The sequence below is a fragment of the Meles meles genome, chromosome 12 (assembly GCF_922984935.1).
Source record: "Meles meles chromosome 12, mMelMel3.1 paternal haplotype, whole genome shotgun sequence".
In the NCBI taxonomy this organism is placed as follows: Eukaryota; Metazoa; Chordata; class Mammalia; order Carnivora; family Mustelidae; genus Meles; species Meles meles.
In genome coordinates, this window is record NC_060077.1 from 26,097,022 (window position 1) to 26,122,440 (window position 25,419).

Sequence of the window (25,419 nt, forward strand, 5' to 3'; positions counted from 1 at the left end):
TTTGAATACAAAGGGGTGGCATAAGAGAATTTTGTGGGTGATGGAACTGCCCTGTGTCCTGATTGTAGAGGTAGTTACACAAATGTGTTAAAACAGAACTGTACATACAAAAAAGTTAATTTTATGGTATGTTAATTCAAAATTTTTAAAAATGAAGATAAAATATGTCCCAACCAATTTCTCTTTAAAAAGGCTATGAAAGAAAAAAAAAAAAAAAGGCTATGAAAGAAATTTTCCATCTGGGTTTCTTCCAGAAAGGCTGCTTTGCACCAGCCCTGGTGTTTGTGGGTCTGTTTATTCACCTGTAAAACAAGAAGTCAGTCTAAAGCAGGGATTTTCCTTCTCCCCTGAACCCTAAAATTACACCCCTGGGCATGCCCTTTATGGAAGTGGGGTTGGGATAGGTTTGGAGGGAGAAGGCATTTGGCTTCCACTGGGCTTTGGACTCCCAGAGCTGTTGTGCTTTTGTCTGTCTCATATATTGTTGGTCTGAAAACCTCTGGATTAGATTAGTTGGTCTTGAGTCAGATCCTCAGGCCCCTGGGGGGTTTGAAAAATCCTGGATTTCTGGGCCTATAGGTGGGGCCCATTCATTTGTCCCCATGGACCCCAGTGGTTAGCCAGCACTGGTGTTAACGGTCAGCAATCTAAACAAGGCCTTTCAGGGGAAGCTGGAAGTGTGCTCCTCGCTTTAGGACCCCCGGTCACCCGTGGATGAAACACAATATAAACTCTGAAAAGGCTAAAAAGTCCAGGCCTCTTCTAAGGTAGGGTCTGAAAGACCTTCAAACCATTTTTCCCCCACAGGATGACTTTTTGGAAGAGCACTTTGTAAACAAGTGAAGGGCTGTGCACAGATGGGGGAAATGCCATCACGAGGATGACTACGCTGACCCAGGCCAGCAGGGCCAAAGCATCACTCGTGACGAAAGTTGCTACCCTAAGCACCTACCCTGTGCCGGGCCCCAGGTTAAGGGATCGTTGAACCTCAGTGGCAATGCTGTGATTTCCAGAAAGGGCTGTCATTGCTTGGACAGATGAGAAAGCTGAGGCACCAAGAAGTCTGGATCCCATGGGGAGGAGGTGACAAGGCCAGGTTCCGGTCTGCAGCTCCAGCCTTGCAAATCAGTACCTGGGAGAGGAACGCCTGAAGCCTGACGTCAGGCCGCTCTCCACATGTGCCCCCCAGAAGGAAGCTAATGCCACCTTCCGTCAAGGGCTGGCAGGGGACTGCCAACAGTACTTTGAGACCTTGCCATGTACAACAGCACTCAAAATCGAAAATATTTTAAAAAAAAATTTTCATACTGTGGAATGCTTTCTTTGCAAACTATGTCATGTGTAAATCCCATCTAGAAGACCAGAGTTGGGCCCCTGTGGGTTGAAGGTGGAAGCAGGGTTGGCCTGGGCCCCCAAGACTCCCGGAGCACCACCCAAAGGCCACTTACCTAGTAGGTTGGCCCACTTACTGTGATGCCACAATGCTTAAGGCTCTGGCTTTGGGTTTAAAAGAATTTAGTGGAACTGTGGCTGACTCATTCCTAGGTTAGTCGGTCTGGGCGAGGGCAGCAGGATTCCAGGCTTGCCAAACGCTTTAGGAGTTAGTCTATCTGACCTGGGCACTTGCCTCACTCTTCCCCTCTGGCCAGCAGCCATGACCTGTCACTCACAAGGGTAGGAAACTTCTCTGCATCCCTGTATGGTTAGTGGAGTTAATCTTTGAAGATAGGGATAATAAGATTAAAAGCTACAGCACCTTTCCTTTTTTTCCTGGCTCTTATAAAAGGCCTCATCTGTTTTTTTTTCTGTATCAGCAGAAGTGGAATGTTTGCATTCAGGTCTGGGTGGAGGGTCCACAGCAGATCTGCACCCCTGACCTGAGTGTGGGGGGCTGGCAGGAAGGCTCACAGGGGAATCATCAAACAGACCTCCTTCTCGTAGATGTCAGGGATCACTCCCATCGGGGAGCTGATCATGTGCACGGTGTTCTTGCCGAACAGCTGGAACTCGTAGCGGACGAGCTGCTCCCAGAAGCCGTGGTTGGGCCGGATGATGGGCCGGCATGACTTGGTCCATGCGTGGGCGTCCCGCAGGGACATGGCATGGTACTTCATGAGGTAGGCGAGGCAGAGTGCGGCGGAACGGCTCACTCCGGCGGCACAATGCAGCAGTGTGCGGCCCTGCTTCGCCTCCACACTGTGGATGTGGTCAGCAATGGGGTCAAAGAAGTCACAGAGACGTGAGGTGGGGGTGTCGGCCACAGGCACCTGTACGTACTGGATGTCCTCGTATAGGGTATTTACCACTTCGACTGAGACGTTGATGACCGTGGTGATCTGGTTGCTGGTGAGCAGGAGCTTGTTGTTGGCAGCTGCCCCGTTGCTGAGGTACAGGCTGCTGGTGATCTGGGAGAGGCCGCTGACCGAGGGTTGCCGGAACTGAACCGGAAAGGGACACGGGGGTGCTGTCATCGGGCCAGGGGGTCAGCGGCCAGAGAGGCACAAAGGCTACATCTTTCTGTTGGGCTGTGCCATGGAAAACTGCAAGGAGGGAGAGAATGGTTGGAGAGCAGGAGCCTAGCTGGGCGGGAGAGCCAACACCAGGGGATTTCTGGGATATGGATGGTTGGGCCTATAACAGGATCTCCAAGGTGGTCCCCTGATCATCACAGCAGAGCTATCCTGAGAACTGATCTTCAAGTCTGGAAGTCAAGGCTGCCCTTGAGGGGCTCCCCATCTCCAGCTGGGCAGGCTGACTTGTGTCAATCAGACACAGAGGCCCTGGCCTCTCTGTCTAGGTTCACACAGCCCTCTTCTCCCTTTAAGTGGGAGACCCTTGCACAGTCTTATTTCTGTTCTGACTTTATGCTCAAATCATAAGACTCTGAAGCAGTGACATGAGGAGTCACTGGTAGTATAAGAGAGAGGAGGGTCTCAGCTTCCCGGCTCCAAGAACCCTCTGAAGAGACAGGATATCACTTTCCCTGTGAAAGTGACCTCAAATTACAGAGTCCTATATCATTAACCAAGCTCCTGTGCCTTGCCTCTAAGGAGAATGCCTAGGGAGGAAGGCAACTGACAGCTTCCTGGAGGCCAGCATGAGGGGCACTATAGCAGCTCCCAGAGCAGCAGAGGGGCCTCAGGTAGACAAGCTGTACCAGAATGTGCTGTGTGCTGCAGGGCTGTGGCAATGCACCCCAGGGAGGGGGCACACCCCTGCTTTCTCCTAAGAAATCCGAGGCCCTTCACTCTCCCAGTCTTAAGCAAAGCTGCAAAAATAGCAGTTTCCCCTACTCCACTGAAACAGGAGTATTCGGACTTAGAGCACAATTCTCAAGGCCAAATGGCCGTCTTCATCAGGCAGAGACAAACAAGGAGTAGAATTCTGTTCCCCTGCTTAATATATTTCAGTGGCTGTCTATGGTCAGGATGAGATGGAGCCCCTTAGCTTTATTGTCAAGGCCATTTGTGGTCTGGCTCCTGCCCATCTCTAGCCTCTTTTCCTCCATCCTAAAGGGCCTTGGCTACGCTGAGCCATTTGCAGTGCCATATGGATACCTGGTCCTCCCTGGCCCAGGGCCTTTGCCTTTGCTGCTCTCTTGGCCCAGAACCCTCTTTCCCTACAAGCCTACCAGACTGTGATCTGTTCCATTCAGCAGAGGACTTGGGATCTTAGCTAAGGGTCACTTTCTGAGGGAAACCTTCTGGATCCATACCCCTCCCCGAGGTTTAATCAAGTCCTTGCTCCAGGCTTTCTAAGTCCTATGTGCTCTTCTTCCTACCACTTCCTGAAGACGTAGTTTTGTCTTGATTCGGGATTCACTGGGAATTTGGGATTCTACTAGGATTTGCTGTAACTATCTTTACTCCTACTGTAGCACCAATGCTAAGTTTGGTGCTTGATAAACATGTGTTGAATGAGGAATGACTTCAATAGCCACGATTCTGCCATCTCAGAGATCTTCTGGGGGAGGATGAGTTTCCTAGCCTTGTTTGTCTAGAATCTGGGGGAAGAGCTTGGTGGAGGTGAGGGTGGTTCCTTAGCTGCTGGAAAGGAAGGCCAAAGGCTACATAGGAAATCCTACCAGCCAATGCCCCGGAGTCAAATGCATCAGGCTTACCCAGGAAGGCCAGATGGGGCTGTTTGTCTAAAGTCAGGTGGGGGCAGAGAAAAGCTCCCCAAAACTCAGCTGAAAGCCTAAATACTAAGGGATGTCCCATCACCCAAAATAATGGATCCTTGTCACCCAAAAAACCCAGAGAAAGAGTGGGCTGAGGGTCCCCAAAAATAGTGCCAGTGGGCAACAGGAATAGAGGAAACAGCTATTCAGCACAGTGACAACAAGTGTGCAGAGACACTTCTCTTGAAAGTGAGGGTAGTGATGGGAGAAGAGACTTTCATGCTAGTCAAGAGATATTTATCAGGCTCTGTATTAGGAGCTGGGGATACTGAAATGTACAAGACAGTCACAGACCCTTCTCTCACAGAGCTCAAAGTCTAGTGGGAGAGACAGAAATTAAATAGGCAATTATAGGCACAACAGAGCTGGAAAATAGGGTTAACGGTGTCGTCTGAGGATGAAATGAAGTAACCTTAGGTAAAGTGTGTGATACAGGACCTGACACAGAATAAGCCCTCTATAAACATCTAACTATTCTTGCTGGTGTTAGGGACATTGAAATGTAGGGCTTTATGGGAGTGAAGAATAAAGAGATTTATTTCAGGCTCCGGGCGAGGGAGTTGCAAGGATCGCCTCAAGAAATGAAACAAAGATCTGAAGAACATTTAGTGTGAGGGGGAGGGTGGTGGTGATTAGTTTCACCATTTTATAGCTTACAAAGCCTTTGGCTTCCTTCATCTGGTTCGATCTTCAAGCCGACATAATAGGTGTCTATGGTTAATATCTCCAATTTACACACGGGAAAGTGAAGTAGAGAGGAGAAAAGGAGCTGTCTAGGGTCACAAAGCAAGGTCCGAAAGCTGGTCTTTCTGGTCTCACTACGTGTGGGAAAAGTCGGCAAAGACCGCGGGGCGTTCATTAATACCAGGTTATAAGCGTGGAACGAAGTCCACGGCTTGACAAGAGCAAAGAGCCACTCCCACGGGTGAGCCTGCCGGGTTTCCTGGGGAGTTGACGCAGGAATGGGCTCCCTCGCCTGCTGGATGTCAAGACCACCCCCACAGTCTTACCTCTCTCCCGTGGGCGGGAGGGCAGGTTCGTTCAGAAATCAATCGCGCCCGAAGCCTCGGGTGAGGGTCTCGGGGAGACAGAAGATCGGTCACCACCTGGGAGCCACAATCCCCCGCTGCCCCGCGCTGTGGTTTCCATAGCAACGGTCCCTCCTCGCGGGGAGGAATCCGCCGTGCCGGGTCTTCTGGAAACCCCGGTCTCGTCTCGGTTCCCTGGAGCTGCCCCGCCCGGCCTTACCCCCTTACCCGCCCCGCGATCACGCGGGGGCCACATGAGTCCTGGCGGAGAGGTAGAGTCAGTTCAGCGCTCTGCAGCTGGCTCCACCTCGGCCAACCCATCTCCACGGCAACGCGCCGGGCTGCACCACGGCGGCCGCCGAGGGACAATCCTGCCGCGTCCTCAGCCTCTTAGACTCCGCGCATACGTCCCGCCCCAAGGTCCCACCTTCCGTCACGCGTCTCTCGGGAAACGAGTCTTGCTCTGCGTGGGCCCAGGGATTCACTCCGCGTCCGCGCGCTCGCCCTCCAAGCTTGGCTCAGGCTCTGGCTCGCTCGGCCGAGTCGTTCTCTAGCATGGTAGACTCGGCTGCCCAGCAGTCCAGGCCCTCGGTCACATGGAACCTGGGCTCGCCATCAGTTTTATCGGCCTCCCAGGGGACCACCAGTTCCGGCACCACCCCGACCTGGACCTCCCCGCACGTTAGATTCATCAGCCAACCCGAAATCCACGTAGCGACCCACCCGCAGATCTGCTTCCTGCGGCCGCGGACCACGCAGCAGCCGGTGCTCTTCAGGTTCGGCCCGGGTGCCCAGGGCTTTACCAGACCCCCGTTCCTCCAGCGGCCCTTGGGACCTCGACCTTGGTTCCCCCAGAGCCCCGAGCACTTCAGAGCCTGATGCTCTCTTAAACCCCAAGCGAGCCAGGCTCCTTCCCAGTGAGCTCCTCGCACCCTTAGGAGCCCGGAACCCAAACGCCCTCAGCTCCGACTCCCGGGAGAAGCTGGAATTCCCATCTCGTACCTGCGTATCTTCGGAATCTCCCCGGACCTTCAGTCTCCCAGGATGGACGTCGCATAGCCCGGGGGCCCCCCAGTGCCCTTTGGGCCAGCCTCGAACTTCCTTAGATCCTAGCGAGGCCCAGGTCCCCTCAGGCCTGACATCTCTCTCCTCAGCTTCTGTTTTACCCAGTAGTCCTGGGACAGAGCCCCTCAGCTCACCCCGAGTCCTCACAGACCACAACTTGCCCTGCCTCCCTTCCATTCCACAACCCTGGCAGCATCCTGTAGGTTCCCACAGAGGCCTTGCGTTGAAAAACAAGTTGGTTCGAAATGACCGTTTATTAATTGAAAGGGGGTATTTACAGTAACTCCCCCCCCCCCTTTAAACTTTTCCAGGAAGTATTGGTAAATTTGGAGCATCGCTGAGTAGGTGAAGAGGATTTTATGTGTCTTTAAATATTTTACGTTTCTTTCTTTTTTTTTTAAAACAGGGTATGGGAGACGTTTTTATGTGAGCATCTCCTTTTTTGTAGGTCAGCCTTTTTATTTTCATGCCTTTGTTGTCAGAAAAATGTAAATGGGAGACCGAGGATATTTGTTTATACTAGTCTATAAATGTAAAAATATTCATAAAACCATAGTTCCAAATTGGCTGAAAATGAATTAGAAAAAGATTTTTTTAATCCTTCAAAATGTTTTAAACTTTAAAAATTGTCTATTTTGTCCTATCAAAGTAATATACACGTATTATAGGAAAATCAGACAGGACAAGCAAGCAAAATGAATGACCACAGACAAACACTGTTAACATTTTGTTGTATATTCTTCCAGGTCCATTCATATATATGTACTACAACATGGTGATACATCTCTTGGGGGAAAAATCTGTCACAAGAAATTTCACTGTTGTGTTACCTACTCCCCTTCCCCTTCCCTTTCTGCCCCCAACACATGGATATCTGTTCTATTCATGACTGCACAGTATTTTACTGTATGGCCTAATTATAATTTATTCCATTGCTTCCCTATTGTACATTTAATTTACAAATTTTAGGAAGAGAATATGAACAATTATTTTGAAATGGGCAAAAACATTAAAGGTACATATTTGCAGAACCACTTCATGGTGTAACTAAATTATCAAAAAGCAAAAACCTGGCATTATCCATTCTTGACCAGTTCTTCATTTTGGCCAAATTTTTACCTCTGGTTTCACCTAGGGCACCTGGCTCCAGTCCATACCTCCCCCAACTCTCCCATCCCATCTTAGGAAGTCTTCTCAAACCTCTTTCCACCACAAACTTCCCTCGCTTTTCTAGACTTCTTCCAAACCCTCTTCCCTTAGAATTCCTTCTTCCCTTAGGATTCCCCTATTAACCAACCTAACCTCCAGCCCTCTTTTCCCCTGCTTCCTCTGATCCCTCCCCCTGCCAAGTGCCGAGCAGGTGCTCCCCACTTAACCCCCATCAAATTCGTCCCTCTGCACCCTACCATACAGCTTTTGCTCTTCTTCGAGACCCCCACCTCCCATTTCATCATATTTTTTCTCCTTAAGCTGGCTGCTTCTGAGGACAGTTCTTTTTTCTGGACTGCTGTGGGCCTTTCAGGATGACTTTTCCTCTCAGCATTCAGAAAATACCCGTTTAGTGCACATTTTCTGCAAGAAGCCTAGGCCTACTCCCTGCTCCTCTGACAATTATGACAACTGTGCTTCTCCTAAGAATCCTGGGGAGGACTCAGTTACTCCCCTCGGACCCCATCAAATCAGTCCCTGTCCTCGCCTGGGCCCCCGTCATCTCACCCTGTGCCACTTTTTCCTCCCACTTCCAGCCTAATGAATTCTAGTGAAGCAGCGGTGAAAAAGTTTTTACCCAAGAGTAACTTATCTCGGGTGATTATTCATGACAACCTCAGTGCACAACGAATCTATGAGATGGAGGTAAGGTCATCAAAGGTTTTGCATTAGAGGGTGTTAGTGGCTTGACCCATGTTCACTTTACTCTCCCCAGTAGCCTGGGCAGGGGGGGTGGGGAATCACAGATTTTAGAGGCGATAGGGAGCTATCACGGTTCTCTAAAGCAAGTCCCATTTTACAGAGGAGGCAACTGAGATTTGAGGTTACTGCTCTGCCCCAGGTGTCACAGTTATTCCTGGGCTGAGGGAGCCAGGAAGAAGGATTCCATCTTTCTTGGCACTTGTGGCATTCCCTCCACCCCAACCCCTCTCCAATCATTTTATTTCTTTAGGGGTCCATGAATGGATTCCTAACATTTCCTGTAGAAAGAGATCTTGGGTCTTGGAGTTTGAAGTGGCATCAACACTCTCTGGTCTGTTTTTTCCTTCAGGGATTCCCCCTGTTACCTGGAGGAGCACTGAGTCCCTTTCCCTTTCTGCTTATGGACAAGTAGAATTGGACCTAAAAGCCTATAGAAGAAGGGATGGGAAAACAGAGTTGTCAGCATACAGACTCAGTTTAATTCATTAAATGCATCATTAGAGGCTGCTTAGGATAGGCACCATGCTGGGCACTAGGAAGAGGCTGGGGAACACGATGGACTATGAGAATGTACTCATTTCTTCAAGTGGAGCAGGAAGCCCAGATTTGAGTTGCTGCCCCCTTCTTGACTCTGTTGACTTCCCTCCATGTTCCAGGACTAAATCTAGATGGGACTGTGAGATTCTGACATTAAAAAGAGTAGAAGAGGCTCAAGAGATGGTGCTAAATCCTCTTAAACGCCAAAGAGACCAAAAGAAGAACAGGGGTCTGGGTGTTTCTCACTCTGCTAAACTTCAGTGGCATGGTGTTGTGGAAAGAGAATGGACTTGGCAAAGGATAAGAGAGCTTTGTGTGGCCTCGGGGGATGACATTTCCTCCAGGACTCCCTTTTCTCATTTGTAAAATAGGATCTATTAGGATCCTCTCAGTTGTAGTTGACTCAAACGGAACGCGAACTAGTACAAGCAGAATAGAGAACAATGTGTTTACATCATCAGGATGGGTAGGGCAAGGTCACCAACATTTGGGATGAGAGGAGCCATGGACTCCAGTACCATTGGAGGTGTCTTCCACTTTCCCTTTGCATCTGTTTTCTGGGTCTTTGTGCATGTTGGCATCATCATCAGGCTGGCTGGCTGTCCCCAGTGCGCATGGCCACAGGAAACCCTGGCCTGTAGCCTAGAAAGGAAATGGAGTGCTTCCACTCTTGGCTCACACTGGACAGATCCTGGAGAAACTCCAGTTGGCCCAGGGTGTGTCACTGGCCCATCCTTGCCCCAGTCAGTGTGGCCCAAGTGGTGTGGGCTCTTCTGACTGGCCCAGGAGGGATTGGGGCCAGTTTCTATCACCAGCAGGGGAGGGGATGGTCTATCCCTGGCAAGTGGGGTGAGGATCTGTGAGACGCTATAACTAGAGACTCTCCTGAGGTGCTTTATATGAACCAGAGGGCTGTGCCCCCCTCCAGGCATCCAGAAATTCTCCTTTTTTTTTTTTTTTAAAGATTTATTTATTTATTTGACAGAGAGATTACAAGTAGGCAGAGAGGCAGGCAGGGTGGGGGGAGGAACCAGGCTTCCCGCTGAGCAGAGAGCCCAATCCCAGGACCCTGAGGTCACGACCCGAGCTGAAGGCAGAGGCTTAACCCACTGAGCCACCCAGGTGCCCCCAGAAGTTCTCCTTTTAAAGCTGTACTGAGCCCTCATGTGTTTTAGGTATTTAACATCCATATGTACTATGTATTATGTACTATTAGTAGTTCAGGAAATTGAGGCTCTGAGAGACAGAGTAACATCACTAAGGTCATACAATGCATCACTGTAGATTCGCAAACCTGGGTCTGACTGACATCTTCCCTGAAGGGTAAAGACTGTCTTCTCCTTATTTGTAGACCTGGTGACTTGCTAAGGGCCCAGCCTGTAGGAGCTCAGTGGGCAGGAGGCCTGAGTGGCAGCATGGTGGTGTTTCTGTCTCCCTCCCGTGCTCACGTGAGGAGGAGAAGAGGCAGCTGTAGCTAGCCACTGGTTTCTCAGGACCTTGACAAGAGCGCCTAAGACCCTGTGTCTTGGGAATCATCCGAGCACACTCTGAGAACACACCCACCATCCCCCTTCACTCCTTATTTCCAAGATCAACTTAGGTTCTTGACTCAGGCTTTTTTCCCTTTCTCAGATATTCATGGCAACCCTGGCTGACCTTCATGGAGCCCTCCTTTGTTTGCATGGTGCTGGGTTTTGAGACGCCGCCTGGGCTTAGAATCCCCAGGAGAGTTTGCAAAAATGTCTGCTTCCAGGATCACCTCCCACCTGGTTGTTTTCACATGCCCATCCTTCGAAACTCAATCCCAATTTATAAGTCAACCCTCCACGAGGCTTTTCTCCATATCTCCCTTCTTGGAGCTCTGTACTTCCTGTAGGGATGTGTCACTCTCTGCCTCACTTAGAAGTGTTTGGGCACGTGCCCGACCTTCCTGACTATGTTGTGGTTGCTCTGAAGACCCGTGGCTGATTTTTTTTTAGTGTCCATTTCACAGCTAGCTGTTTGAAATAAGCAAGATGAAGGATGTGCCTTCCTAGCGCTTACAGTCTTGGAGACAGGACAGAAATGATACGCTAGACAAAATAAATGAGGTCTGTGTGATGTAGGGAATGTCAGAGACAATGTGTGGGAAGCACTAAGTGAGTCATAGGGACATGGTGATAGGATCTAAGGATCCTTCCCCACCCCACATCTCTTTCTGACCAGTTTTCCAATAGAGATGTTGAGGTCTGACACAGGCTCCTGGGCTGCAGACTGTCAGAGGTACCGTAAGAACTATGCAGTTCCATGCCCACATTTTACAAAATAGGGAAACTGAGGCTCACTAGAAGTCAATCTATTTAGGGAATATTGAGTCCACCCGGCCCATTTTCCACTGCCCCTCCCCCATCGGCAGCACAGGTGTCTCGCTTTCTGTGAAGTAGCCTCTTCATCCTCCCATCAGCTCTGTTTTGTTTTTTGTTTTTTGTTTTTTAAGATAAGAGCCTCAGACAAGACCAAGAGAAAGATGGGCCACTTGTATGACCACCTGAAGAAAAAGTTCATGACTGACCAGCTCAGGAAGCTGGGGCGCTGGAGACGGGAATCCATGACCATCCAGCAGTACCTGGATAGCATCCGCCTGTACAAGGTCCACTTCAAACTCCAGCGCAACAGGAAAAGCCGGCCACCCTAGTCAAGGCGGAATGATCTGCCCCCCAGGTTCACGACGATGAGAGGCTGTGGGCAGTGGCGGCAGAAATTGCCCGCCTATACCACCCTAGAACAACATTAAAAGGAGACTAGCGGACCGTGGAGCGCAACAGCCTTCAGCAAGTGTAATACTCCTTGCCCTGCCCCACCACTCCATCCATTCTGGTGAAGGTGATGCTGACAGTCCTGTAGCTGCCTGATTGGGAGGAGGCTGAATCGAGCCTGGGCTTCCAAGGTTAAGGCCAAGATCAACCTTTGGTACCCATATATCTGAAGTGAAATGCCAGGCCAACTGTCCTGGGACAGGGCGTGTTACCTTAGATGGGAAGGATTCAGTAGTGCGACTGGCTAGTGGTGAGGGGTCAAGGTGAGGCATTGGACAGACCTAGGTTTAGTGCTGTATCTGCCACCCATCAGCTGTGTGACTTTGTAACCTCTCTGAGCCTCTGGTTCCTTATCTAAAAGAATGGGGTGGTAGTGAGGGAACCTGCCTCCTGCAACCGGTGTGAGGATGTGGAGTGCTTGGTCCAGAGCCCATCATTGCCGACGGCTCTCATCCTGATGGCTCCGATGGCTTCCGGCCTTGCCAGTCCCCACTTCCTGGCCTGCCTGCTGTCCCGACTACACCCTGACAGTTCCCACGTTGTCCCTTTACATGCACAGGCCCCTCATCCAGCATACCCCTTACCCCTTCAGCCCCCCAGGGCTCTCAGGAAACTCTTCATTCTTCAAAGTTTATCTCAATGCCATTTTCTGCACAACTTTTTGGATCTCCTTCTGCTTCCTGCCTGCCCTTCCCCCCCACCTCCCCTGCCTTTGTCACATAGGTTTCCTCTCCCCTCTGAACTTGGATTTCCCAGGGTGGCTTCGTTCTGCCTTGTGTGGTACCCATTTGGGCCTTCGTCCTAGCCCCTGATTAGATGGTACAGTCTTTGAGAGCAGGGACCAAGGATCCTCCAAGATCCAGTCCAGGCCTCTCCCAGACACTTCCCCCACCAGGCCTCAGTAGAAAAGGCCACTCCTTGCTGTGCCCACACCTCTGTCTGCACCGAGTTTGTGGTTCGCCATTTCTTGTTTGCTCACTGTCTCCCTGACAATGTGAATGTCTTAATGGCGAGGATGTCGACTTACTCATCTGTAACCACAATGTCTAGTAAATGGAGTTGACGCTGAGTGTTTTCTGAACAAATGACTATTCTCCTTTGTATTATAGCTTTAGCACAGTGCACAGAGCAAGAGCCTGGTATATATGTGTTTTTTTTTTTTTTTTTTTTTTTTTTTTTAAAGATTTTATTTATTTATTTGACAGACAGAAATCACAAGTAGGCAGAGAGGCAGGCAGAGAGAGAGGAGGAAGCAGGCTCCCCGCAGAGCAGAGAGCCCGATGCGGGGCTCGATCCCAGGACCCTGAGATCACGACCTGAGCCGAAGGCAGAGGCTTTAACCCACTGAGCCACCCAGGCGCCCCTATATATGTGTTTTTAAAGTGAATCAAGTCCCCTCATTTTACAGATGAGGAAACTGAGGCCCGGAGAGGTGACATGATCGGCCTAGGGTCCTGCCGCAAGTCAGTGGCAGGGAACTAGAAGCAGCCTTCCTGACTGCCCGGAGCGGTCATTTTGCATCATAGCACCTGCTAGGGAAGGACCTCTGTCCTCTTGGTGGCTTTTGGAAGGCTTCCCCAGGAAGTCCTCACTCTACCTGCTCCGCATCTTGCCCCTCTCCAGGCTTGCTGCCCAGCAGCAGACCTTCCCCTGAATGGAATAGCAAGAGCCTGATCTGGTTCTTGATGTTTTTCTGTCCTTCCTCTATGGTCTCCGTTTGAGAACTGGAGTGTGCTTCTTTTCAGTGGGGGTGAAAATAGTCTTTTTCTAAGCTCTTGTCTGTTTTCTTGGCTGATCACAGCTGATTAGAATAATTGATTTTAAAGGTTTACAGTTTATCATACAAGCAACGTGACCACATCTGTCAAAAACCTCTTCTGGCAGATCAACCACTGCTAGCACTTTGGTGTCTTTCCTATCTCAGTGTGTTTGTTTCCTTTCAACAGGTATTTTTCCTTGGCCATCAGCCAGTGTGCCAGGAAAGGGGAAAGGCTATGGGGATCTTGGAGTCTTCAGAGGGCCCACAGAGCAGTCCCAGCTCCTCTTTCTGTATACTATCCCTGGGAGATCTGCCTACCTCCAGGATCTCGCTTAATGCAGCTTCCCTGAGCCTGACTCCAGTCTAGCCTCCAGCCGCATATACCCTCCTGGATGGCTGGCCTTGGCGGCGGGCTTGGCGTCCTCATGCTGTGGCCCAAAGGACTGGGGGATCCCCTGGGAGTGAGATGTTAACCTAATGGGGAGTCATTTTTATAAGTCACCAACTCACCTCTTCCCATTTTTGCATTAAAAACTCTGGGATGGGGGGGTGGGAGGTTGAGGAACCAGGTGGTAGGTAATAGGGAGGGCACGTACTGCATGGAGCCCTGGGTGTGATGCCAAAACAATGAACACTCTTATGCTGTAAATAAACAAACAAACAACAAAAAAAAACAACTCTGGGATGTTGCATTGAAGCAGGGGACAAGCAGCGATGGAATTCTGGATAGGCCGCCTAATTTGTTGGGGAGGAATAAGAAGACTAAAGGGAAGAAAAATCAGCAAGGGAAGAATGGGGGGGTGAGGGATGGGAAGATATTATTCGAGAAATAGAATCTTGAAGCTAAGGAGAGGTTTAGAGAGTCTTTAGTTCTGTGGCTGCTCTGACACACGTGCGCATGTGCAAAACTCTCGGTTCAGGTGAAGTCTCACGCGGAAGCCCATTCCAGTAGTCAAGACTATCACCGTATTAACATTTATTCAGCACTCCTGTGCCAGGCACAAGGCTCAGCTCTTTTCCAACATGATTCTTTGAACCCTCCCAACAACAAAGTAGGTAATTTTATTAGCCCCGTCTAATAGGTAAGAAATTGAGACCCAGAGAGTAAGAATCCCACCTAAGGTTGGGCAGCTAGTAAATGGCAAAGGCCACCATCTGCCTGTCTCGTTCTGGAGACCATCTCCTAACCACCATGTGTTAAGTTCCCCATCTTTATTACTCTCGTTGGAAGTGGAGGGCCTGGGACCTAGAGCCTTCTGGAGCGTGATTTCACGGGTGGTGTTGCAAAGGCCTCTTCTGTAATGTCAGTTGGACAAAACCCCAAGTCTCCCTTCTACCAAGCAGCTTAGAAGACCGTGTCAGTGATCCTGGGATGGAGATAGGCTGTTTAGGGAGAGTTAGGCTGGGTTAGGGAGATCTAGATGAGGGGGATCGAGTAAGGCACAGGAGTCCCTCCTACTGCCCATTAGCTGTGAAAAGATGTTTTCAGTTTCACCCTTGGGAAGTCCCATGGAATATCCTTTGTGTCTGAAGAACATGCCAAGGGCAGGGACAGATGAATGATACTCTTTAAAAAATTTTTTTTAAATTCAATTAATTAACTTATAGTGTATTATTTGTTTCAGTGGTAGAGGTCAATGATTCATCAGTCTTATATAACACCCAGTGCTCATTATATCACGAGCCCTCCTTAATGTCTATCACCCAATTACCCCATCCTCCCACCCACCTGCTCTCCAGCAACCCTCAGTTTGTTTCCTATGATTAAGAGTCTTTTTGGTTTGTCTCCCTCTCTGACATCGTCTGGCATTATTTTTTCCTCTCTTCCCTTATGATCCTCTGTTTTGCTTCTTAAATTCCACATATGAGTGAGATCATCTGATAATTGTCATTCTCTGATTGATTTGCTTCACTTGTCATAATACCCTCTAGTTCCATCTACGTCTTTGTGAATGGCAAGATTTTGTTTATTTTGATGGTTGACTTGTTTCCATTGTGTATATATACCGTATCTTCTTTACCCATTAGATGAATGCTACTCTCTTTTAAACAGATCAAGTCTGTTTGAGCACACCTTCAATTCTTTTTTTTTTTTAAGATTTTTATTTATTTATTTGACAGATGAGACCGCAAGTAGGTAGAGAGGCAGGCAGAGGGGGAGGGGGAGCAGGCTCCCTGCTGAGCAGAGATTTGGGGGGGGGGGCATCCCAGGACCTTAGGATCATGACCTGAGCCGAAGGCAGAGGCTTTAACCCACTGAGCCACCCAGGTGCCCCTCAATTCTTGCTGAAAATACATTTCCTCCCCTCCTGCCCTATCACCACTATCCCTGACCACACCTCCCCTTGTCACTACTTTAGAGTACTTGGAAAAACTTCCCAGTTTAGAAGACTTGCCAGGGACACAGTGGACTGTGTTTTCCTTCCCTCTCCAGAATTTCTCCATGCCCTGGAACAAAAGGAAGTTCTATTTACTGAGCACCTGTTAGATGCAAGGCACTTCATATCTTACCTCATTCAGTCCTCACGACACTTGTCGGGCAGTGTGCCCATTCTACAGGCGAGACAACCAAGGCACAGAGAGGCTAAGGAATTTGCTCAGAGTCAGTAGGTTTAAGCCAGACTGCAAGATACATAGGAGACTCTCTTTCCATATCATCCGGGCACTCTGGTGATCCTCAGCCCTGCTGTGAGCACCAAACTCAATTCCAGCCATTTTTGGCGTCAGAAACAGCTCTGTGAGGGATTCCCGTGTTGTGGCACTGGCCCCCGACTCTCCTCCACAGAGGTCAGTGACACAGCAGGAGTCCTGGATGAGGAATCATTCCCCTCATGGCAGGTCAAGGGCAGTGGTTTTGAAACCCCAGCTGGTGAGCGTGGAGCAGGCTGCCAAGGGGCTAGGCAGCTGGAACTCTAGCCATAGCTCGTCAGGGGGCGGGAGAGGCAGCTAGCTTCTCCAGCTGCAGTGAGGAGGAAACACAAGAGTTCTTACATATCCAACCCATCCATCCATCCATCCCTCCGTCCATCCACTCAACTCTCCATGTGGCCCTTGAGCACACAGTCCGAACACAAAGGAGGAGGAACTAGTTTTCTTGTTGCCGTGATCCTCAGTTTTCCTGATCAGTGGGGGGACATGGGGTGACCTGCTCACTGGGACTGCCTCTGCCTGGATTCACTCTGACCTTGGGCAAGTCACTTCTCCACTTGGAGAGTTTGTGGGGCTGAAAACACCTGAGAGCTGCCTGCCTTGTTGTGCAGGTCACTTGGGCAGGTAAGAAATTCATGATGGATTTGGGACTGGATCTCAGGACGATGCCACTCATTTGTAAAGTGGGAGTGGAAATCCTGTCTCTCCTTGCCTGCTGGGATTGTAGGGAGGAGCCCACGGGGTAAAAGCGGTGGGAAAGCTCTCTGAGGCTAGAATGTCCCAGAGGAGCAACCCGAGGCCCTGGCTGCTGGGCCAGGACAGATCCCACAGTGACCACAAGGGGTCAGCAGAGCACTTGTGCGTTCAGCCACCATTTGCGGCTTGTGTGCTGGGGTCCGGGAAGGTGGCCAAGTCATTTCACTCCTGGGGACCATAACACAAAGAGGTGGGGACATAGCCCAGTCCGGCTCCTTGTGGAATCCAGAAGTGTTACTCCTGGTGTTACAGTACAGAGCCTGGTCCAGTTGCTGACTTTGGAACTCTGCCGGGCTCTGAGAGTGAGGGGGCGGAGCCAGGAGCTGGCCTGGGACCCCCTACACCCCCAAGTAAACTTCCTTTGGGCTTTAGCTTTCCCACCACCTTTTTCTCACCACCTGGTGGCTGATATGGGCACTTCCTCCCAGTTCTCAGATCCTGAGATGTGGCAAAGGGTTTGGCATGCAATAGTGTTCCCTAAACACCAGCGTTTGAAAGGATAGGAGAGACGCCTGCTCTGAGCAAAGCCAGCCTTACACAAAATGATAATTTAGGGTGAGTTTTGCTTTACTCATGTATTTATCACTTGGCAGAATGATTCCTGATGAGATCATTTCAGCCAGTGTGATCCTCTTGGGAGCACTTTCAAGGTTCCACCGCTGGAGTGGCCCCCAGAGAGAAGCTTTGTGTGACGGTCTTTCTCAGTTCTTCCTGTAGCTCACCAGCATTCACCTTCTGCTTCGTTCAGCATGTGTTTCTTGAGCTCCTTGTGTGGCACTCTCGAAAGTGCTAGAACAAAACTGACTCAAATTCCCCACCCCATGGAGCTTACATTTGAACGTCTCTAGGAGGGAAAAATGAATCAGATGTAAACTCTGGTTGTTGGTGGCTGGTGCCTCCTTTGGGCTCTACAGAGAGAATTATATGGGCTGTGTCTCCCCTGTTCAACCCTTCAGCCACTGGAAATGCTGCCTACAAGCTTGGAAGGCTGCCCGTGTCTTCATTCTTCACTGCCACAGAAAGGTCTCATTCGTCTGATGGTTGTGTGCTCTGTAGCTGGATGATGCTGAGTCAGAATCTTGGCTCTGTCTCTCAGGAGAAAGTTATTTTACCCTCCGCCTGACCTTGTAGCTTTACTTTCGCATCTGAAAATGGGAATAATTGTGGTACCTACCTTCGTAGTGAGCTCACTGAGCTCACACTCAGTGAGCAAATGCTCACATCAGCAACGTGGCACGAGGCCTGGTCCCTTGCTGGGTAAATGTGAAGGGGGTTGGGGTGTAATTGTAATTGTTGTGATGTACTTGGAGTTGACATGTAAACCTCGAGAGGCAGCCAGGTACAGGAGAGTGAGCCCTCCTCCTTTTGCTCCGAGTCCTTGGGTGGCATACATCCTGTCTCTGGGCTTTGGCAGACTTCTCTCTTCCCTCGGATTTCAGTTAATCCCTCAGGAGGAAGAGGTTAGACTGAGATATACCCGTAACTATTAGTAAGTGCCTGGTGGGAACGTGGTCACAGAGCAGTGGTCAGTCACTGGGACCCCAACCAGGCCTCCCTCTGGTAGTTCTACTGGGCGAGTACACGGGCTCTGCAGGATAAAATGATCACAGGGAAAGATGGTTCCTTGGCTTTGTTTAAAAAGCAAATTAAAGGGCCAGGAGCATCTGAACCTGTGGAACCTAGCTTTCCAAACTTATTTCCTGTACTTCTTCCCAAGAGCCAAACCTCATGAATTCTCTCTCTTCTCCAAAGAGGCCTCTTGATTTTCTAGCTGGAACATCTGCTCCTGTTTACCCTGTGAGGGATACAGCCCTCCCTCCTCTCCACTTGAAATTCAGCTCAGACCCTTTAAGGGCCTGGTTTCTGGTCCACCCTCATGAAGCCCGCCCTGGTGTGAGCTTTTGCTTCCTGGATGAGATGTGTCTCTCATACCTGGTGTTATCGTCCTTCACCATATTCCCTTCATTCTCTAATGGCACTGGGAGCTCCCACTGGCAGGGCCTGGACAAAGGGAGGCTTGACTGCCCCTTTCTTTGTGAAATTTGCATTATGTACCGCTGACCATATTCTTTGGAACTCCCAGGTCATTTCCAAGATGTTTTCTGTTTTCTTTTTCCTTCTACTGCCTCAGAGATTCATGTGCTCTGTCACTGAAGAATCATTGACTATCCAGAAAGATTTTTTTTTTCAAAGATTTTATTTATCTGACAGAGATAGAGATCACAAGTAGGTAGAGAGGCGGGCAGAGAGAGAGGAGGAAGCAGGCTCCCCACTAAGCAGAGAGCCCAATTGGGGCTCAATCCTAAGACCCTGAGATCATGACCTGAGCCCAAGGCAGATGCCCAATGACTGAGCCACCCAGGCACCCCCAGAAATATTTTCAAACACAGCCTATGATTTCTATCACTCTAAGCACTGGGCAAATCAGAGGTTGCTAACCAATAGGCCTCTTGGGACTGACAGTGTGGGTGTTGAATTTGGTCTATGTTTTCCACTCTTGAGGTTAAGCACTTTGGGTGCAGTATTCAAGCTCTGATTAGCAACATTACCATGATTTTTGACCTAAAGCAAAGTGCACTTACTCCCTGACCCCTGAAGACAAGTGAGTTTGTGATCACCCCAGAGAGCAAGAACACGGGTTCCTTTAAAATATTTAACTAGTGGGGCACCTGGGTGGCTCAGTGGGTTAAGCCGCTGCCTTCGGCTCAGGTCATGATCTTGGGGTCCTGGGATCGAGTCCCACATCGGGCTCTCTGCTCGGCAGGGAGCCTGCTTCCCTCTCTCTCTCTCTTTGCCTGCCTCTCTATCTACTTGTGATCTCTGTCAAATAAATAAATAAAATCTTTAAAAAAAAATAAAATATTTAACTAGTTTCTACAACTTTAAACTTGCTCTTTATACAAAAATGAAATGTACAGTCAATATAACAAAATGGGAACTGCCCTCTTGCTCCTCTCTGGGACCACCAAGTTAACAGTTTTCTCTGCATCTTTCCAGAAATGTTCTAAGATCACAGGTCCTTAAGATGACGTTCATGATCTTCATAAACTGTACGTAAAATGTTAGATGTAAGTGCTGATTTGTATATTTTCTAGGTTCCATCGTCATCTTGTGGACGTCCATGACCCCCCCCACATCCCCCCCACATTAAGACCACTGACTTTGAGACTTCTAGTTCAGTATGTGCGACTACGCCCATGTTGACCTCTCCTGTTTCTTGAGACCCCACTGAAATAGAAGTATAGAAAATTCAAAAAGTACTAAACACTCAACAGCAAAGAGAACTAGGAAGAAGACCTCACTCCACAAATATTCCTTGAATTCCTATTATATGCCAAGTCTGCTTCTAGGCCCTGATGGTAGAGCAATGAAAGAAAAAATTCCTGCCATCCTGGAGCTTACATCCTAATAAGAGGAGACAAATAAACCAAATAAATCATTTAGAAGGTGACAAATTCTGTGGGAGAAAGGGAAAACAGCCATGGGGGCTTGGGAGGGCCATGTTGGGGGGGTATTTCCATTTCAAAGAAAGGTGGATCATTGGTGAATGAGAGATTTCAACAAGTGCTTGGAATACGGAAGAAGGGGAGAGCTCTGGATGAATGAAACAGGTGAAAGTAGCAGCCAAGAACATTCTCTTAGCCAACTAAGGAGGAGATGGGAGTCAGCTGACTTGAAAGAACCCAGGGAGGCTTTGGACTCAAAGTCAACAGGTTATAGAAGAAGGGAGGAAGGAGGAAAGAGAATAAAAATGGGAGATTTTATTCCTTAAGCTAGTTAGTAAGAGACACCTCTATCTTGTCACCTCTATTGTTATTTGTAGGCCTTACACCTATTTTTACGATATTCTTTTGTATCTACTTAGTATAAAATAAACTCACACACAACCTGGGGAGATGGGCCTGTGGGGTGGTGGATACCTGCCCCTAACCACTGTCCTACCCTCTCTACACTCAAGTTTCCAAAGTGCGGGTAACATTTCTCCCAGGCAGAAAACAGGATGGCTTTTCTCTAGAGAAACTGAATTCAGTATGTCAGGTCAGCTAGAACTTGCAGTGTGGATGTTGGTACTATAGAATAGAGGCCTCCTGACTCTGTTATTTATGATTCTGCCACATGGGGCTTCTAGCTGGGTATTCTCATTTAGCGAAAGGACCAGAGGGAAACCAGACCTAATTGTATAAAAGCAAAAGAAACCTACATCAACTCATTTTACAAGGTATTTACTAAGGGGCATACAACCAGAAAGCGGCCAACCTGGGATTTGAACAAAGGTCTTCCTTCCACACTTGTACTCTTAGCTCATACATATCCTTTCCTGGGTAAAAAAAAATAAAAAAGACACGAACTACTATGAATATTTCTATCTGTGCCTACAAGCTTGTAAGAGAATCTGTCTGAATTTCAAAGGAAGGCCAATGGGAACAGAGAGGCCTGGGTTTGTTGTGATTGATTGATTGATTGATTGAAATAGGCTCCACACCCAACCTGGGACTTGAACTCACAACCCTGAGATCAAGAGTTGCATGATTTACCAACTTAGCCAGCCAGGTGCCCTGAAAGGGCTGTGTTGTTACTCAGTTAACAATGTGACCTTGGGCTTGACCGCAGGTGTAAGTGGTGGCTGTGACCAGTTCTGTGGCATGAGGTTGGATCAGCTGCCCTGGAGTCTTCCCACCCACAAGGGCCTTCTCTGATTGTCCCTCTTTAGCTTTTCCCACTCCTAAGTTCCTCAGGGGCAGCCTGGCAAGGCTTCTTTTGGGGATGGGAGGCAGGGGTCTGGGGGCAGGTATGTCTGCTGTCTCTATTCTCTTATGACACAGATGGACAGGCTTTGGGGCTAGAGAAACTTCTGTTTGAATCTGGCTCCCCATTTGTCCTTGGTGTGACTCCAGGCAGGCCTTTAGCTCTGCGAACCTTGATTCCCTCTTATAGAAACATGGGGGAACTTACAGGTTGTTGGAAAGGTAGGAGGTGAGGATTGAAAAAGGCCCAACATTTGTAAAACAAAGGCGTTTCGTGGTAATTTTCAAACGTACACAAAAGCAAAAGCCAAGGAAACAATATAATGTATGAATGTGTACCCATCACCTCGCTGGGACACTGTCAACCCCTGATTCATTTCTCATCTGCTCCCCACCCACCTCATTTTTTAAAAAGCTGTATTGTTTGAAAGCAAATCCAAGTATCATATAATTTCACCCAGAGGGAAATCAGAATGTATCTCTATAGATAAATCCTTCAGAAAACACAATACCATTCTAACACATAACAAAATTAACAATTTCTTAATATTTCCTAAAATTGTCCCTGAAATACATTTTATGCAACAGGTTTGAATCAGGATCCAAAGAAGGGTCACATACTGCATCGGTTGACATGTCTCTTAAGTCTTTTTAAAATGGATAACATGTTCCTTTTCCCACTTTTTTTTCCCCATAGGCCATGTATTTATTGAATACATGGTCATTTGGATATGGGTGTTTCTATTTTATGAATTTGATTGACTTCGTGGATCACTCAGCATATTCCTCTGTCTCTTCCATTTCTTTTATACTGATCAGGCTACAAGCTGGATACAATTCAGGTTTAGGGGTTTTTTTGGAGGTAAGAGGAGGGGAAAAGTACAAATGCTTCATATGTGTTTCCTACTGGGTCACATCCAGAGACACATAATGTCCTGTCATTGCATTTTTGGCGGTGGAAGATTCATCTGTAGATTCAGGTGACATCAGTCTGCTAAGTCCTTTATGAAGTTCCCCATTGACCCCATCACTTAGAAGCTTTGATGATCATTGTCTGGACCCATTATTTCATTTGGGGTTGCCAAAAGATGACATTTCCTTCTAATTTTGTTATTCCTTCTCATTCATTAGCCAATTCTTTAATAAACTAAATAAATAAAATAAAATAATAAATAAATAAAATAAATTCCCTCATAAACTCCTTAGTTATAGAGAGTTTGTATAAGAAAGGAAGGATACAGACTTATCAGTTTTCAGAATAATGAATTGGTGTAGGTCGTCAAAGGCAATCAATGAAGTTTTGTTTCTCTTTATGTAACTTTAGGAATTTGTGGGTCTAACTTATGGATCTTCATATATTTGATGTTTAGCCCGTTGTAATAATTCTTTTGGATGCTCAAGTTGGCCTGTCCTCGGCCTGTGGAAGCCCCTTTCAAGTTGGCTTCTAAGTCCTTAATGGCCTCTTTACTTTCTGGGGGTGACAAGATGTCTCAGGCAGGCTCATCTTGCATATTTTCTGCCCCAGACATGAAGATAGCCCTTTCTCCAGCAGGTGGAATCTGGCACTTTAAATTTAAAAAATCTCCCAGGAGAGCCCAGTGCCCAGGAGACCCACTCTCTGTAGGTTATAGGGTATTCCTGATTGTGTGGTGTCCACCTAGCTCCCTGTTACATTTCCTGCTCTGGTATTTCAGATATGCTGAGCTCTTTGTTGTTTCTCCGACAAGAGGTTCTCTCCTGTTTGAGGCTTTGTACGTGTTGATTTCTTTGCCTTGAATGTCCCTCCACTCTCTGCCCTCTGACTCAGTGCAAACCTTGCCCTTTCTGTGATACCTTCTTCACTCGCTCTGGCAGCTGCCTTAGAGCCTATTATCCATTTGTTGCAGCTGTCAAAACATATCATTAAACTTTTAATAGTTGGCTTCCTTCCTTGGGGTTGCAAACACATCTGGCACATACATAGCCAGCGCTGAGCTTTTCCACTGTTGTGGCTGTTTTCCAAGCCTATTAATCTTGCTCTCATCTCTCTGCTCTGGCCTCTGTTTAATTCATTTCATGAAACATTTCACAGAGCACCACTCTAGTTAAATAACTAGAGAATACTTACTGAGCATTTACTATGCCAAATGTGCATTACATACATGATTTTATTACTCTCAACTGGTGAGGTAGGGATTATTATCCTCATTTTACAGATGAGCAAGAGGAAGCTCAATGAAGTGGCTGAAGGTCCTATAGGTAGGGAGTGTCTGGGCTGGGATTTCCGTAGTGGATCTGATGCCCAGAGCCCAAGATTTTCTCTTTACATCACCGTCCGTCAAAGTGTGGTCAATGATCCACCCACATCAGAAACCCCTGGGGAGCTCATTATAATGCATGCTCCCAGATTCCACCCCAGACCTACTGACTCAGAATCCCAGGAAGATGCAGATGGAAAACTAAATTTCCAATAAGCTTTCTTGAGACGAACGGAAACATTATTTTTTCAATAGGTGAAACACACAGTTAAAACATTCAAAAGGTTCAAAGGGTAGAAGTGAAAAACACTCCAACTCCATCCCCCAGTTGCCCAGTTCTCAGAGGAAACCACTTTTCCTTGACTCAAACCAAGACCATCTTTGTATTTACATGATATACCAAGATAGGTAGGTCTCTGCATTCCCAGGCTCACAAAAATCTGCAGGTAAGACTGCTATTCAGGGCTAAGTGTCCCAGTCAGGGGTCCCAGAGTCACCAGAAAAGATAGCAAGGAGTTCTGTTTGGGGAGTGTCTGCACCACCTGTACCTTCCAGCCTGCTTGGCTCAGGCTATCACTTTGTGTAGGAGTCTGGTCCCTGCATAGGCAGTCTTGTCACAAGTAAAGATCAGGAAAGAACAGTGGGCAAAAGGAGAGTAAGACACATTAGGATGAGCAGAGAGGAGTCCGCACAGCAGTCTAGAAAAGTAAGGATCTGGGTGGGAGGACCAAAGTCAACATTTCCACTTGTGTACCCTGTTATTTGTGATAACCATCGTACCTTTCCCTTTAGGACAGTCTTTAAAACATTTAACCTTTCTGGGATCACAGACTTCTTTGGGAATCTCATCAAAACCGTGGACTTTCTCCCTAGAAAAATGCACAGACACATAAAACTCTGCAGGCGATTGCAGAAGCCTCATAGACTGCCAGGCAGGATTACCCAGGGATATCCAGGAGGTCCAAGAACTCCGCTTTTAGATGTCCTTGTTACACCTAAAAAGCCCAGTTTACAAAAACTCTTTCTGTATTCGTTTAGAGAGCCTGACTGTGCCGCGACTTGCAGCCAAATGCCAGGGCATGAACTCGAGGCCAGCTTGCTCGGGAGGTGGAGGCGTTGGTGACTTCAGCCATTGAACCTCCTCTTAGGGGTAAGGACCCACAGACCCCCATGGGGGCGGTGGGCGTCCTCCGCAGCTTTTAGCGTCATCCGCCTGGGCCCCCGTGCTTCGGACGCATTTCGTGGTTTCTGAGCACTGCACCTGCTCCCCCACACCGCGATCTCCGGGGTTTCGGGGAACGAAACCACCCCGGACGGGGGAGCGCCGGTACCGAGCCCGGCAGGCAGAGCAGCGCTGGGAGCCAGAGAGCTCCACATTCACCATTGTTCCCCCAGCGCCTGGCACGGGTTGGAGCGCAGGCAGCAAGGGTGGCCTAAAGCGCGCCGTCCCTTCCGCGTCGCCCGCCCGCGAAGCTCTAGCGCCACAGGTGTTTCCAGGGCTCCTTCCAAGGGCCAGACCTGAGCCCAGCGCTGGCGACGCAAGAGAGGGACAACTGGACCAACTCCGGCCCGCTGCGCGCGGGAAGGACAACAGTCGGCCGGCGCTGGCGGCTCGAGGCGCACGGGGCCGCGAGGGGACCTGCGCTCGCCCCCGCTCCGCGCCGCGCGCTCGTGACGGCGCCCCCGGCCCCGCCCCCGGCCCCCGCCTCCCGCTTCCCCCTCCCCGCGACTCGGCCGCGCTCCGGTCGGCGGGCTCT

General features: G+C 48.8%; 2 protein-coding genes across 3 annotated transcripts; one reads left to right on the forward strand and one right to left on the reverse strand.

Annotated features, from left to right (window-relative positions):
• Positions 1-218: 218 nt before the first annotated feature.
• On the reverse strand, positions 219-5,486 carry DUSP18 (dual specificity phosphatase 18). The gene is made up of 2 exons (XM_046025681.1): positions 5,191-5,486; positions 219-2,540 (listed from the first exon to the last, which is right to left on the reverse strand). Exon 2 carries the CDS (start codon positions 2,469-2,471, stop codon positions 1,905-1,907), a length of 567 nt encoding a protein of 188 aa, XP_045881637.1. The 5' UTR covers positions 2,472-2,540; positions 5,191-5,486; the 3' UTR covers positions 219-1,904.
• A 159-nt stretch (positions 5,487-5,645) lies between these two features.
• On the forward strand, positions 5,646-11,588 carry C12H5orf52 (chromosome 12 C5orf52 homolog). 2 transcript variants are annotated; one of them, XM_046025682.1, is made up of 3 exons: positions 5,655-5,984; positions 8,019-8,132; positions 11,203-11,588. In XM_046025682.1, the coding sequence occupies exons 1-3, from the start codon at positions 5,764-5,766 to the stop codon at positions 11,393-11,395; spliced, it is 528 nt and encodes a 175-aa protein (XP_045881638.1). In that variant the 5' UTR covers positions 5,655-5,763; the 3' UTR covers positions 11,396-11,588. The 2 variants fall into 2 exon arrangements, with proteins under 2 accessions (XP_045881640.1, XP_045881638.1); XM_046025684.1 differs by lacking the exons at positions 8,019-8,132; positions 11,203-11,588 and adding an exon at positions 6,147-7,293 and having other exon boundaries at positions 5,646-5,984.
• The last annotated feature ends 13,831 nt before the right edge of the window (positions 11,589-25,419 follow it).

Bases quoted from the DNA above. Each gene is read 5' to 3' on its own strand.
- DUSP18 (XM_046025681.1), bottom strand. From the start codon at position 2,471: ATGACAGCACCCCCGTGTCCCTTTCCGGTTCAGTTCCGGCAACCCTCG.
- C12H5orf52 (XM_046025682.1), top strand. From the start codon at position 5,764: ATGGTAGACTCGGCTGCCCAGCAGTCCAGGCCCTCGGTCACATGGAAC. The intron at 5,985-8,018 runs GTTCGGCCCGGG...TCCCACTTCCAG, and splicing joins CAGCAGCCGGTGCTCTTCAG to CCTAATGAATTCTAGTGAAG. The intron at 8,133-11,202 runs GTCATCAAAGGT...TTTTAAGATAAG, and splicing joins ATCTATGAGATGGAGGTAAG to AGCCTCAGACAAGACCAAGA.